Source organism: Mustela nigripes, chromosome 12, assembly GCF_022355385.1.
Source record: "Mustela nigripes isolate SB6536 chromosome 12, MUSNIG.SB6536, whole genome shotgun sequence".
NCBI lineage: Eukaryota > Metazoa > Chordata > Mammalia > Carnivora > Mustelidae > Mustela > Mustela nigripes.
Genome location: NC_081568.1, coordinates 140,823,845 through 140,839,023, shown reverse-complemented (window position 1 = coordinate 140,839,023; position 15,179 = coordinate 140,823,845). Strand labels below are relative to the sequence as shown.

The window sequence follows — 15,179 nt, the reverse complement described above, 5'->3', positions numbered from 1 at the left end:
AAAAAAAGAAACATCTACCATGTCTGACTACTTCAAGTATATATAAAAATATACTCTCATGTCCACCAGGGTCTCTTTTATCACTACCTTGTTTTATAACTTCTAAGAGTAGAGGAAGGCTAAGCTTAGAAAGAAAAGAGAATCACTGTTAGAAGAGAGAAAGTAAATAAATGAAACAAGACGGGATCAGGAGGGAGACAAACCATAAGAGACTCAATCTCACAAAACAAACTGAGGGTTGGTGGGGCAGGGAGAGGGTGGTGGGGTTATGGACATTGGGGAGGGTGTGTGCTATGGTGAGTGCTGTGAAGCGTGTAACCCTGGCAATTCCCAGACCCGTACCCCTGGGGCTAATAATACATTATATGTTAATTAAAAAAAATTTTTTAAAGAGAGAGAGAGAAAGTAACTCTGTAAAAGAATCTCTTTAGATGAGACCTTCCAGAAACCTGTGCCCCAGAGGGAATGTCTACAGCAGTGATTTCCAAAGTGGATTAAATAAAACGATCCAATGGGGCATTACCATTTTTACTTTGAATTAAGCGTTACTAATATTTATTATATGGAATAACGCTTCCTCCTTGGGCTGATATGTCATATGGTAATATGTTAGGATACATGATATCCTGATAGAAAAAGAGGCCTTCCTCTTAACATGAAGTGTTAACAGTGGCACCCACAAATTCTTGAGCAAGAAATCCATTTCTTTGTTGTTATCTTCAATTTCTTTCATCAATGTTTTATAGTTTTCAGAGTACAGGTCTTTCACCCCCCCTTAGTTAAGTTTACTCCTAAGTTTACTTAGGCATTTTATTATCTTTGGTGCTATTGTAAGTGGGATTGTTTTCTTAATTTCTCTTTCTGCCGCTTTATTATTAGTATATAGAAATTCAACATTTCTGCACATTGATTTTGTATCCTAGACTTTACTGAATTCATTTATCAGTTCTAGAGGTTTTTGGCGAAGTGTTTGGGGTTTTCTATATATAATATCATGTCACCTGCAAAGAATGAAAGTTTTACTTCTTCCTCACAAATGCGTATGCCTTTAATTTCTTTCTCCTGTCTGACTGTTGTAGCTAGGACGTCCAGTACTTGCTGAATAACAGTGGTAAAAATGCACATCCTTGACCTGTTCCTCACCTCAGGAGAAAAGCTCTCAGTCTTTCCCCACTGAGTTTGTTAGCTGTGGGTTTTTATATAAGGCCTTTGTTAGTTATGTTCCTTCTCAACCTACTTTGTTGAGGGGTTTTATCATGAATGGATGTTGTACGTTGTCACATGCTTTGTCCTCATTTAATAACATGATCATGTGATTTTTATCCTTTCTTTTATTGATGTGCTGTATCATATTGATTGATTTCCAAATACTGAGCCACACTGGAACAACCTGGAAATACTTCCCACTTGATTGTGGGTTCTTTTCAAAGAAGCAGCTCCTGGTTTCATTGATCTGTTCTACTGTTTTGTTAGTTTACAACTAAGTAACTTTAAAAAACAGTATAAAGATTAGCTAAACTGTGGATTCATATCTTATTATCTTTAACAATGAACTTCACCAAACACATGCCTTATGGATAATAGTAGCATGACTTCACCACAGTAAGCGAAACATTTTTAAGTGGTTTAATTCATGATTGCCTCTTTCTTTTTAAAATCTTTTTCTGTGTGTGTGTTTTATGGGGCACCCCATACATTATTATATAATAAGTACAAATATACGTGGATAAATATGTCTGGCTATTAGAATTTCATCCTAAATTTTTTAACTAACTGTGGTATATAATCAAACTAATTCAGGAATCAATGGCCAAGAAAGAAGCTTGTTCCAACGATAGGAACTATAATCAAAAATTTTTTTAGTAAATTTCATTACAATTAAAGAAGGCTTAAGAGGAGCCAGATGTCAGGACAACAAAGCCTTACACTCAGAGAAATGACTATATACATCAGCTATATAAAGCCCCTACTAAAACTGCAAAGGCAAAGTGACAAGTCAACTAAGACTGAGAGTCTTAAGTAATCATAAAGTAATCATCTATATTCAATTGTCCTATTATTTACTTTCCACTTTCTCCTGTCCTACAGAAATATAAATTGTTACCAAAAAAATGGCAAAACATCTTTCTTAGTAGCAAATTAAGTCACTCTTTCCTCTGTAAACTTTTGTTTTATACTTTCATAATCTTTCTTAAATATTAGTTAGATAAATTTGCTCTCACACTCAGTTCACTAGAAATTTTAAAGGAAACAATCTCTCAATCATTTCCTATGGCCCAAGCTGTGCATTTATTGGAAATTGGGTATTGAATGAATAATAATTGAATGAACAAAGAATATCCACATGATTTATCAAAGTAAACCTCAAAGTCTGTGTGTATCAGAATCCTGTTTATTATCCACTAACAAAGGAAAGAGAATTGCATGAATGCCCATCCTGACAAGCAAGGAATCAAACACTAAAGTGGTCCCAAGGACCAGCTATCCTCATTAGAGAAATTTTATAAAGCATAGCATAGACTTAAGAGACCATTTTACTAGGAAACATTTTCATTTTGTTTATTCTTTCCTCTCCTTTCCATTCCTAAAAACTATATTTTAAAATACAGATTTTTATGTAGCTGATTCAATAAGGAAGTATTCCTCAAAATTTTATACAAATAAAAATTTTGTATAAATTCTCAAGAGACCTGAGAATTTTTTTTAAAGATTTTATTTATTTATTTGAGAGAGAGAAAAAAAAAAAGAGAAAACAGTGGGGAGCAGCAGAGGGAGAGAGAGAAGCAGGCTCCCCACCAAGCAGGGAGCCCGATGCAGAGCTCGATCCCAGGACCCTGGGATCATGACCTGAGCCGAAGGCAGAACCACCCAGGCACCCCAGAGAATTTTCTTTGATATAAAAGAGAAAATATCAGGTTTAACTTAAATATTTACTTAAATACTTAATACTTAAATATTTAAGAGAATATAATGATGTTATGGAATAAGCCACTGATTTTGATGTAGTTCAAAAAGTGTTTGTCATCAATGTAACATTTATCTGTAGCTGGAAAATGAATACTTTTGAAAGCCCCAGGATGACAAAATCTCCATCATGAGGCAATTTATTAATGGTGACCTACAGCATAATACATGTAAAATTATTTACTTCCCCTTAATCTCTGAATCTAGAAAAACTACTCTAACCTGGAAAAAGTTAACTAACAGCAAAAGAGACCAATTTCATAAATAATAATGGTTATTTCATGGAGGAGGAAAAGAAAGAGAGAAAAGAGGGGAATAGGGAAAAGGGGGAAGGAGAAGAGAGATGAGGAGAAAGGAAGAAAAAGAAATAAAAGAACAAATGGGAAAAGCAGAGAGGAAGAATTAGTTCTTAAAGATTTGTAATTTGAGAGAGAGTGCGAGAGCACACGCAGTAAGTAAGGGGTGGGTGGGCCAGGAGAGGGGAATCTCAAGCAGGCTCTTCCAAGCTGAGCACAGAGCACAACCTAGGGCTCAATCTCAGGACCCTGACATTATGACCTCAGCTGAAATCCAACAGAACCACCCTGGCACCCCCTAAGGAGGAAGAATTTGTAGTTAATTGCACACTTTGAAGTTACAAGCACTATGCTAAATACCTTCATTCAATCTCAAAAACCTGTCAGAGATTCGTGGTATTATTGTTCTAATTTACAGGTCATGAAAGCAAGGCTTAGAAAGGTTCTGTAGCTTTCTTAAGAAAACAGAGTTAAGAAAACAGAGTTCTAATTCCAAAATTTAATGATCAATGAAAAGTTATACCACATAATTCAACCTAGCTTCCCTAGCCCCAGAAGGCCTAGCACTAGCATTAAGACACTTGGTGATAAGCAAATAAACCTAAGAGTCTGAAAGAGATGACCAAGAAGCAAAAGGTAAAAACCAAAACATTTTTTTTTAATTCTCCAGTCCAAAATGTCTACAGTAATTAAGGATATATGGTTAGACACAAGGAGCAGGAAAAGGCCAAGCCACAAGAAGCTAGTAGAACCATGGAGAAACAGACTTAAGTCAAAAGAACAAACAATTCAAACTTTAAAGACAGGCAAGATGGTATTTGAGCTGGACCCTGAAACAGAGTAGCATCTCAGACAGCAGGCATGAGGGAAGAACATTTAATACAAAGGGAGTAACAGAACAAAGGCATAAAGCAGAACATAAAAAGCACCTGTTATAAGGGGACTAGTTCCAGGTAGCTGAAGAAGAGGGTATGGGGTGGATATAGTAGAGGAAAAGATACACCAGGCTTTGGAAACTACACTGGAGCCGGGACTCCGTTCTCTACCTGAAATACGAGCATGGAAGATCTCCAGGAAAGGAACATCAGGAGCACACCCAGATGTTAGAAATCGAATGACCTCTGTTGAAAAGAAGTTAGAAAACAATTTGGAAATTCCTCAGAATGGTAAACAGAGAACTACCATATGACCCAGAAATTCCACTCTTAGGAATATATACCCCCAAAATTAAAAACAGTAACTAGAACAGATACTGGTGTAGCAATGTTCATAGCAGTACTATTCACAGGTGTCAATCAACAAGTGAGTGGGTAATAGAGAAGCAAAGAAAATGAATAATGGATAAACAAAAGTGATATACACATACAATTCAGCCATAGAAAGGAAAGAAATTTTGATAGGCTACAATATGGATGGAACTTGAAAACATTATCCTAAGTAAAATGTTAGAAACAGAAGGATAAATATTGTATGTTATATGAAGGATCTGAAATAAGCAAAGTCACAAAAATAGAGATTATAAGAGAAGTTACCAGAGGCTGGGCAGCAGGGGATGGGAGATGGGAAGTGGTTATTTAGTGGGTACACAGTTAATGCCAAAGATGAGGAAAGAGTCTGGTGTATAGATAGCAGTGATGGTTATACAACATTATGAATATATGTCATGACTCTGAGCTATACAGTTAAAAACCATTAAAATTTTACAATATTATGTCTATATTAGCACAAGTATTTTTTAAAAAGGAAAGAAAGAAAGAGCAGCCTGCCAAGTAACATGTCTACATAGACAACAGGTCAGATATTCCTTCCACAGGATAATCCCTCTTAACCTTTGCAAAGTCCTGAGACTCATTTTCTATCTTTTTATTTTTTCTCCCCTGAGTAACTCTAGAAGACTTGTTACTTCACTTCACCACTGTCTTTTTCCCCACAGCCTTCCCATGAGGCTTCCAGAGGAGAAAACCAGAAGACAAAGCAAACAAACAAAAAACTCAACAGGGGAAAACAAAATAAATCCCTATCAGTAACATCTTCAAATTTGTCTTTGTGACTGAAAAATGAGGACTTCCCAACAGAAGAAGCTGACCTTAGCCAGGTTAAGGATTCAAGAAATAAAAGCTCAACCTTAAAAAAGACAGGAATTTAAAAGCCCTCATCCCAAAATAACTAACAATAGCCAAGAAAATGGGAAAAGAACAGAATCTATGGATTCGAAATCCACAAAGAAACACCTCCCTGGAAGTATTTTTATATGTAGCAGGAAAACAAGGGTAGTCATACTGTTCACTTCAATACAATCCTTTATTATGTGGTATATAGTAACAGAAGTATGAAAGCTAATGCAGTCTGCATCTTACTAGTCTCCTCACCTTGAGAGTCTATAAAAAGGAATGACTATTTAAATCACAAAGTTGTCTCTCATGTACTAAATAAAAATGTACATGTAAAAGCACTTTGTAACCTGTGGGCCCTTTTTAAATAATACCAAATTTTAGACAAGACTATTTCTGAATATTTTCTCTCTATATATAAGCATGAACAGAACAATGAATTATTAATTTGGGGCAAATGTACTTTAAAAATTAATGTGCTTTGATGTTCTTTGAAGAAAACTTCTATCCATCAGAGGGTAATGATATAATTCTTATTTTTCTTTCTTGGGGAAAATAAATCAAACATTTAGAAAGCTCTAATGTGCTTTTTAAAAACTGGTCACTCCTCTTTGGAGACTTAATTAAGAAAAAAAAATCCCTCTTGACATATATCATCTTTGTTCAACTTTGAACATAAGATTAGCCAGCACAGTAATTTGTAAATCAGTTAGCTTTCCACATATATTACAAATGAATGACTTCAAAGAATAAACATATTTTCTATACCAACAGGAAAGAACAAATTAACTTAATACTTTTCTCTTGGGAACATGATACTTTTGATGCAAACAAAGAATTAAATTTTCAAATTATCTACCTTTTTACTCTAAAAATCATCATGAAGAATCTAGTTGATTTTAAATTTACCAAAGTAGTCTGTTTTCTAAACCTAAGGGCTGATACCAATTCAACATTTTTAATATACTTTTTTTTTTAAGATTTTATTTATTAGAGAGAGAGAGCGTGAGATGGGAGAGGTCTGAGGGAGAAACAGTCTCCTCACTGAGCAGGGAGCCCAATGTGGGACTTGGTCCTGGGCCCCCAAGATCATGACCTGAGCCAAAGGAAGTTTGTTAACCAACAGAGCCACGCAGGCGCCCTTAATATATTCTAAACTAACTGCCTTGGGAATCACCATTTTTCACTTGTACCTACCATACTTGTAGGCTGATTTACCCTGCTGTTTAAGCAGACCAGCCATAATGCTGTACATGAGACCTAGAATGAAAAAGCAGTGGAGGTCACAGCTAGGAGCTGTGGTGCCCTGAACAGATCACACCCAACCCAACGTCATGATCAGTGCTTAGCTCAACCAGCTACTGCTCCAAAAGGTGGTCCCTGACCTGCTAGGTCTTCCTATCCTGACAAAAGCCAGAAATCTGCTTTTTTTTTTTTTTAAATAAAACATCTGGACTTTTACCTGTTAGAACTAATTTAGAAACACAAAATACTAGTTCAAAACAAACATCTGTTGGCCGCTGATGTGTGGCTCTTGCATTCTTCTTAAACACCTGTAGTGTCCCACCTCCCCTTTCTCCTGATTTTATCCCCACCAGTTGTTTCTCCAGAATATGCAAACCTAAAGAATAAAGAAAGGTTAAGCCACGGAACAAAGGAGCTAGATGTTGTAAAAAGATAGAAACCTAGAACACTTCAAATTTTCTAAGAGACTAGATCTTAAATCTTCTCACAAGAAAAAAAGATAGAATAATTACGCCTTCCAAGCTGCCAGTGTTAATTGTACTACATTTTCTAAATGTATTAAATCCACACATTGTGTAGCTTAAACCTACACAATGTTATATGTAAATTACATCTCTCTCTCTCTTTTTTTCTTTTTTAAAGAAAAGGAGCTAGAGAATACTAAAGCTTGGGCATCTTGTTACTAAGCATGAAGTAAACATAGTTCAGCTTTAAAAATATGGAAATCAGGGGGCACCTGGGTGACTCAGTGGTTTAAAGCCTCTGCCTTTGGCTCAGGTTATGATCCCAGGGTCCTAGGATCGAGCCCCACATCGGGCTCTCTGCTTGACAGGGAGCCTGCTTCCTCCTCTCTCTCTGCCTGCCTTTCTGACTACTTGTGATCTCTGTCTGTCAAATAAATAAATAAATAATATATTAAATATATATATATATGGAAATCAGGACACCTGGCTAACTCGGTCAGTACGGCATGGGACTCCCGATCTCAGGGTTGCAAAGTTCAAGCCCCACGCTGCATGTGGAGCCTACTTTAAAAATTAATTAATTAATTAATTAATTAAAAGTGGGAAAATTGGAGCTCCTTTTGCAGCCGGATGGCCCCACTTCCACTGCTGACTACATCTACTCTGCCATCAAAATCATAAGGCTTCTTCAGCAAACACAGAGGCAGGTCAAGTGCCTGCTGAGCTCAGGAGCCAGGTGGACTGGAGCTGGAGACCAAACTCGGCTACTTACTTGCTACCTCTACCTCCTCATCTTTTATTTTCTTGTTTTAATGAAGTATAATTAACATACAGTGTTATACTGGTTTCAGGTGTGCAACATGATCCAACAATTCTTATACATGACTCTCTGCTCACTACCATGAAGTGTAATCACCACCTGTCACCATGCAACATTGTCATAATATTATTGACTGTATTTTCTATGCTGTACTTTTCAACCCTATGACTTATTCATTTTAGAACTGGAAGTTTGTACTTCTTTTTTTTTTTTTTTTTAAAGATTTTATTTATTTATTTGAGAGAGAGACAGTGAGAGAGAGCATGAGCAAGGAGAAAGTCAGAGGGAGAAGCAGACTCCCCGTGGAGCTGGGAGCCCGATGCGGGACTCGATCCCGGAACTCCGGGATCATGACCTGAGCCGAAGACAGTCGTCCAACCAACTGAGCCACCCAGGCATCCCGGAAGTTTGTACTTCTTAATCCCCTTCACCTATTTCACCCCCCACAACTACCAGTTTGTTCTCTGTAACCAAGAGTATGTTTTTTGGTTTGTCTCTTTGTCCACCTATTTCTTAAATATCACATAGGAGTGACATCATGTGGTATTTGTCTGATTTATTTCACTTCACATTATATCCTCTAGGTCCATGCACGTAGTTGCAAATGGCAAGATCTCACACTTTTTTTGGTCAAATAATATTCTATTTTATATATATATAAACACATCCTCTGTCCATTATCTATAGATAGACCCTTGGATTGTTTCCTTAACTTGGCTATTGGAAATAATGTTGCAACAGACACAGGGGTGCTTATATATTTTCAGATTAGTGTTTTCATTTTCTTTGGGTAAAAATTCAGTAGTGGAATTCAGTAGTGGAATTACTAGATCACATGGTATTTCTATTTTTAATTTTTTGAGGCACTTCCATACTGTTTTCCACAGCACCTACATCAATTTACATGCCTACCAGCATGCACAAGTGTTCCCTTTCTCCATATCCTCACCCTACTTGCTATTTCTCGACTTTTTGATTCTAGCCCTTCTGAAGGCTATAAAGTGATATCTTATTGTGGTTTTTTATTTGTATTTCCCTGATGATGAGTGATTTGATCATCTTTTCATGTGTGTGTTGGCCATTTCTATGTCTTGTGTGAAAATTATCTATTTAGGTCCTCTGCCCATTTTAATATAATTATTTGTTTCTTGGGTGTTACATCGCCTCATCGTTTAATACCTAACATTATAGGGGCACCTGGCTGGCTCAGTCAGAGGAGTGTGTGACTCTTGATCTCAGGGTCATGAGTTCAAGTCTCACATGAGGTGCAGAGATTAGGTAAATAAATAAAAAACTTTAAAAAATATTTTTAAATAAAAAATAAAATAAAGCTAACACTATAACTCTAGAATTGTTGTTCGGAGAAATAAATAAAACCTTGCAGACAAAATACCTAGGCCTGTTGGTAACCTGCACATGGTCAGTGCTTAATAAATGTGTGCTAAGTATACTGGTGTGGTTTATAATCCTTACAATTTTGTACTTTGCGGGGAAGAAAGCATTGAAGAGAAAAAAATTCTATCTCAGAGCTTACCTGTGTCAGTCTGTGTACATGCCCCTGATGCTGTTTCCCTCCCTCAATTAAAAAATACTGCATGTTTTGACATTATTCCATTATTTTAAGGACCAGTGATTTCTCAGTGCTAACTCTTACCCTCAGGCTCATAGCAGCATCTCTAGAAGATATGAGAGTATAATTAAGATCCTAGCATCTTTACTAGAATGAGGCTCCAATTCTTCCCAGTCAAGACTTTTAACATTGTATCACCAATCATCTGCAATTTTTGATAAAACAGAATATAAATTATTACAGCTAAAAGTTACCTAGTGAAGTCACACTTATGACAACCACCCAAATAAAAAAATATTCCTGTGATTGGTATGTTGGATCCAAGTACATTAGGCTGAATTCCTCTTACCCTCCCTAACATAACTCACCTGGCCCTTCTCAGTACAACCAATATTACTCTCTACAGCTCTCTCCTCTCCCTCCTTTCCACCACATTCTCCAAAGACACTCCTCTCTCTACGCTGTGCCTCTGTACATCCTGCTAATGAAATAGATATCCAGTTATAATAACAAATCAGTTTGGGATCTTTTAAAAATATATCCTATTCATGTTTACGAGAGATTGTATTTCCAACTAGTAAGAGTCTGTTCTGAAGTTAACCTGAGTTTGTACTGCCTAAATAAAACCAATTTTTGGAACTCACTAGGTTATGACAATTATAATAGTATGTTTAGAGAAATGAATATGGTTTTAAGTAAATGGCTAAATAATTATAACTTGCTGATCACTCAACTCAATGAATGCATTTTTGTTTTAATAACTATTAGGGTGCCTGGGTGGCTCAGTGGGTTGAGCCTCTGCCTTCGGCTCAGGTCATGACCTCAGGGTCCTGAGACGGAGCCTGCTTCCTCTGCTCTCTCTCTTCCTGCCTGTCTGCCTACCTGTGATCTCTGTCAAATAAATAAATAAAAATCTTTAAAAAAATTTTAATGTATAACTATTACAAGCTTAATGTAGATATTCACCCAAGGAACTAGTAAAACTCCAAAAGCTTAATGAAATAGAATATAAAGATGCATCAACTAGCTTATATATTACCTACAACACCTAAATATTCCCATATTTCTAGAACTGTAATATAACCTATTAGAATAAATAAAATGCATACTATGCCAAGGGTGAGAACAGCTTTAAAGGTACAAAATTTCACTAGAAAATGCAAAGTGCAGGGGCTCCTGGGTGGCTCAGTGGGTTAAAGCTTCTGCCTTCAGCTCAGGTGATGATCCCAGGGTCCTGGGTATGAGCCCCACATTGGGCTCTCTGCTCAGCAGGGATCCTGCTCCCCCTCCTCACCCGCCTGCCTCTCTGCCCATTTGTGATCTCTGTCTTTCAAATAAATAAATAAATAAGAAAATGCAAAGTGCAGAAACACTGGAATGAATCGTAATCCTAAAATATTAACTAAATATAATTGAAAACAAGCTAAAATCCAAGTCATTTTTATTTTTTAGAAAGCAGATTAATGTGTAAAGAGGGATAAAAAGACAGCGCAAAGAGAATTTTTATGGCAGTGAAAATAATCCATGATATACTATAATAGTGGAGATATATATGATTATAAAGTAATCCAAAAGCAAAACATATACAACACCAAGAATAAACCTGTAATGTAAAACTGTGGACACCGAATTATGATGATGTTCAACTAATTTAGCAGTGTACTACTCTGGCAGGGGATGCTGGTAAGGGGGGGAAGCAAGTGGGGGCAGAGGATACAGAGGAGGTCTCCTCTCCTTCCACTCAATTTTGCCATGAATCCAAGACTTCTCTAAAAAATAAAGTCTATTAAGTGGAGGGGGGAACAGACCAGAAAAACTACAAATCGTTGCTAAATGTAGTAGACTCATTTTCTTTAAAAAGAAAAAAAAAAAAAAAACTGTATACAGATTTGTAATTAGCAGGTCTGAATCAACTAGAAACTACATGACAAAGCTAGCATGATAATTCAGCCTTGGATTTATCAGTACCCTATTGAGACCTCTTTGCAGCATTGTTAAGTGTTACCTCCTAACACCTCTAGGGAGTGTGTTTAAATAAAATGTACTCACACACCCCTTCTGTTCATATATGCAGTCCCTTACAGACACAAATTACTTATCCTCCTCAAAAGTCTAAACGGAGTGTCTACTTTCAATAGGATACTTGGGAGATATAAAAAGATTCTTACACTCAAGATCCCTTCCTTTGAGATCTTACAATCCAATCCTGGGAAAAGATCAAAACGTCCAAGGAAGGATACTCCAAGTAGTCAAGTGGTAAACACATGAAACCAGGCTGTCCGTCTTTTCCTTCACAGAATGCCTTTCTCCTGGCTGGATCCTTCTCATCTTTCAAATCTCAGTATAAATGCTACCACCTCAGAAATATTTCCTGACACCATCCTGTGATTTTCTGTCACAACATCCCATTCCTTTGCTTCACTGCTGGTTTGTTGTTTGTTTTCCATTCTGTAATTACATATTTGGTTGCTGGTTTATAATCTGCAGCCAGTAACAGACTGATTATCCCAGGCAGGCACACACTCCACTGTATTACCAAGAATTTGCAAAGCATTCAATAAACACTGGTTAAATGAATGCACAGGTCTGGGGCTTGGGACAAAGGGCTGGGCTAGAAGTATTGGGGTAGAGATGATAATTTACCCATGAAAACTGGTAAGATCGCCTGTCGAAAATGTGTGGGGTTCTAAGAGTAGAGAATCTAGAATCGAGAACTGAGGAAGCCCAAACATTCAGAGTTTTGAGTAGAACAGGTAAAGACTAGGACAGACAAGTCAGATAAACCACCAGGAAGCCAGAGATACACAGTGTTCCAAGAACTTAGTATTCCCTCCCCTGCTGTGTTCTCTTACTCTCTTGGTCAAATAAGTAAAATCTTCTTTAAAAAAAAAAGGGGGGGGGAGGGGGGAGCTGGGGTTGTTTAAACCTCTGCCTTTGGCTCAGTTCATGATCCCAGGGTCCTGGGATTGAGCACCTTGTTGGGCTCCCTGCTCAGCAGGGAGTCTGCCTCTCCCTCTCTGCCCCTCCCCCTGTTTGTGCTCTTACTCACTCACATTCTCTCTCAAATAAACAAAATCTTTAAAAAAAAAATACATTTTTAAAAAGAAGTCAGTATTCAGGGGCGCCTGGGTGGCTCAGTGGGTTAAAGCCTCTGTCTTCGGCTCAAGTCATAATCCCAGGGTCCTGGGATCGAGCCCCGCATCGGGCTCTCTGCTCAGCAGGGAGCCTGCCTACCCTTCTCTCTCTGACTGCCTCTCTGCCTACTTGTGCTCTCTGTCAAATAAATAAATAAAATCTATTTTTTAAAAAAGTCAGTATTCAAATGCAGAATGCTGCCAAGAGGTCTAGTGAAAAGTGAACAGAAAAGGATCCACTGGGTTTCATTGCAGGGAGGTTACTGGGAGCCTAGGATGAGATGACAAACTGCACAGCTATGCCCAGATGAGGAAGCAGAGGCACTATCAAAGGGTTAAAACTGTGGAAGGCAACAGAAAGATGGGTGATAGATGGAGACATTCAGTAACTCCTGAACACCCACAAGGTAAAGAGAACCGTTTATCCAGACAGTATGAGATGCAAACAGGCAGGGAAAGCAATCCTCTGCATCCTGAAGTACCCCAGCACCATGAGGTCATCCTGAAAGGCACTGCAACAACTGGGCATACTGCGAGCATTCCGTGTTAGCTGGGGTTGCCTGTGTAACTGACTGTCTCTTCACCAGACTCTAAGTGCCCCAGTGAGGGCAGAGACCATGTGTTTGATCCATGCCTGCGTTCCCAGCACCATACAGATGTCTGGCACAATGTAGGTGCTCAATAAATGGAAACGAAGTCAGAATTCAAAAGGCAATCGTAACAGAAATAATACTGGTTATCTCTGTTCTCTAATTACTTTTACTTTTTTTTTAAACTGTTTGATGACTACGTCACTTGGGCATAACAGTATTCGTTACTTTAAGTATTATTGTCATTAAACCTGGCTTCCCCTTTCAGACTCAAGATTCCTGACAGCGAACGCATACCTGCTCATCCCGCGACACGCTCGGGGTCTCGCAGGAAGTCAGGCTAAATACCCATGAACCTGGATCAACGGCACCTTACTAAAGGGCTGTGACAGCAATTTCCACAGAGTGAGTGATCCCAAGGTCACCAGCCAACCCAAGGTCCATGACCCTCTAGAGGCAGCTATCCCCTCGGCGGAGCCGGAGCCTCCGCCATCCCGGCAGGGGGCGCTGCAGCCTCCTCCGAAGGCGGCCCCGGCCTTAGTCCCCGCCCCCCAGTTCCGCGGTCACCTGCAGCGGCTGCACTCGGGCCTCCGCTCGGCGGGCTCTACCGGCAGCTCCCACAGCGCGTCCGCAAAGGCGCTGTCAGCCAAGGCGCCGTCCGCCTCCGCGCCCAGGGAAGCCTCCGCCGGCGCTGTGTCGCCGTCCCGCCGCTCCTCGTCTTTAGGCGTCTGAGACCTCGAGGGCCCCGACGACCGCGCGACGGGGTCCCCGAGTGTTCGCGCCTCTTTCTGCGGCTCCATGGCCGGCGCTCAGGTCCCGCTGTCACATTGAGCCCTCGCTGCCGCCGGGGGGCGCCACACGCTGGAGAAACCGCCTCGCGCCGCGCGGCGTCACGCACGCAGGCCACGTACGGGGGGGGGCGGGTCCCCGAAGCCCAGGCTCGAGGTCCCGCCCCGCTGCGGAATTGGGACGAGCCTATTGGTCGGTGCTCGGTGGGCCATTATACCTGGGAACCAGGAAGGGAAGTTGGGGGGGTGGTCCCGGGGAGCAGATGCGAATAGGTAAGCTTCTCAGGGACAGAAAATAGGAAACCCTTCAGCGGACCTCTCAGGAGCAAACCCTGAATGCGCCTTCTTTAATGTCTCCCCTTTGAAAGTGACAATGAAATGGAATTCTGCATTTTCCACCTGAGGACGGCACTTTGAGAATTAAACTGGTTCCGTGCGTACCACAGTTGGAGCAGCGATGTGATTGATCGCTGAAGGCCTGCAAAGGAGAGCCTGCACGGGCTGACCCCCGGTTTCGCAGCTGGTCCGCTTCATGCAAACTCTTCTCTAGACAGGCAGGGAGCTCTGTCCTGTGTCTTATATCTTGGCATTCCTCCTTGGCATCAAGCATACTATTTTACACTAGACACCAAATTTTTTTTAAATTTTATTTTCTCAGTGTTCCAAATGTTTCTTAAATGCGGTTTTAAAGTTATCTGAGGCCCCTAAGATCAGGAAAGCAGTTGGAGGGCTGAGATACGGGTGGATGGGGGAGGGGCGGGGGGTGGGGGAAGCCATCAAAAGATAACTACTTTACAAGAAGAAGAAAGAAAGAAGATAACTACTTTAGGAAAGAGAGAGAGGGAAGAAGGAAGGAAATGGAAAGGAAAGAAGAATATTTTGCCACAGTATTTGCAGCTCCTGGATAACAGCAATACAGCCTGCAGCCTTTTGAAAAGCCAAAGTGAAGTCCGCCTTAGAATTGATGAGGGAGCAGGAGGCTGGCTGAGGACAAAGCAAAAGCTGGCGCCTTGCACCCCCTCTTCACCCGCTCCCCTCCATAAGTGTAGCATCCCTCAGGCACCCCTGACTGCCATAAAACGATAAATAGTTAACTTGCAGGGATCACAATCCTGCAGAACAGGAATCTCCCTTGCCTTACAAGATGTCCTAGAGACCTAAACAGGGAGGTTACCTTATCAATAGCACAAATTTCCA

At 39.8% G+C, this 15,179-nt stretch overlaps 1 protein-coding gene across 3 annotated transcripts in view; it reads right to left on the bottom strand.

Moving 5' to 3' along the window:
• The window catches only part of DTWD2 (DTW domain containing 2), a 101,361-nt gene extending 87,251 nt beyond the window's left edge, over nt 1-14,110 (bottom strand). For all 3 annotated transcript variants that reach the window (XM_059416080.1, XM_059416082.1, XM_059416081.1), the window contains exon 1: nt 13,762-14,110. In XM_059416080.1, coding sequence (XP_059272063.1) covers nt 13,762-13,994 — 233 coding nt within the window. In that variant the 5' untranslated portion in view covers nt 13,995-14,110. The remainder of the gene's footprint in view (nt 1-13,761) is intronic.
• Between the last annotated feature and the right edge of the window lie 1,069 nt (nt 14,111-15,179).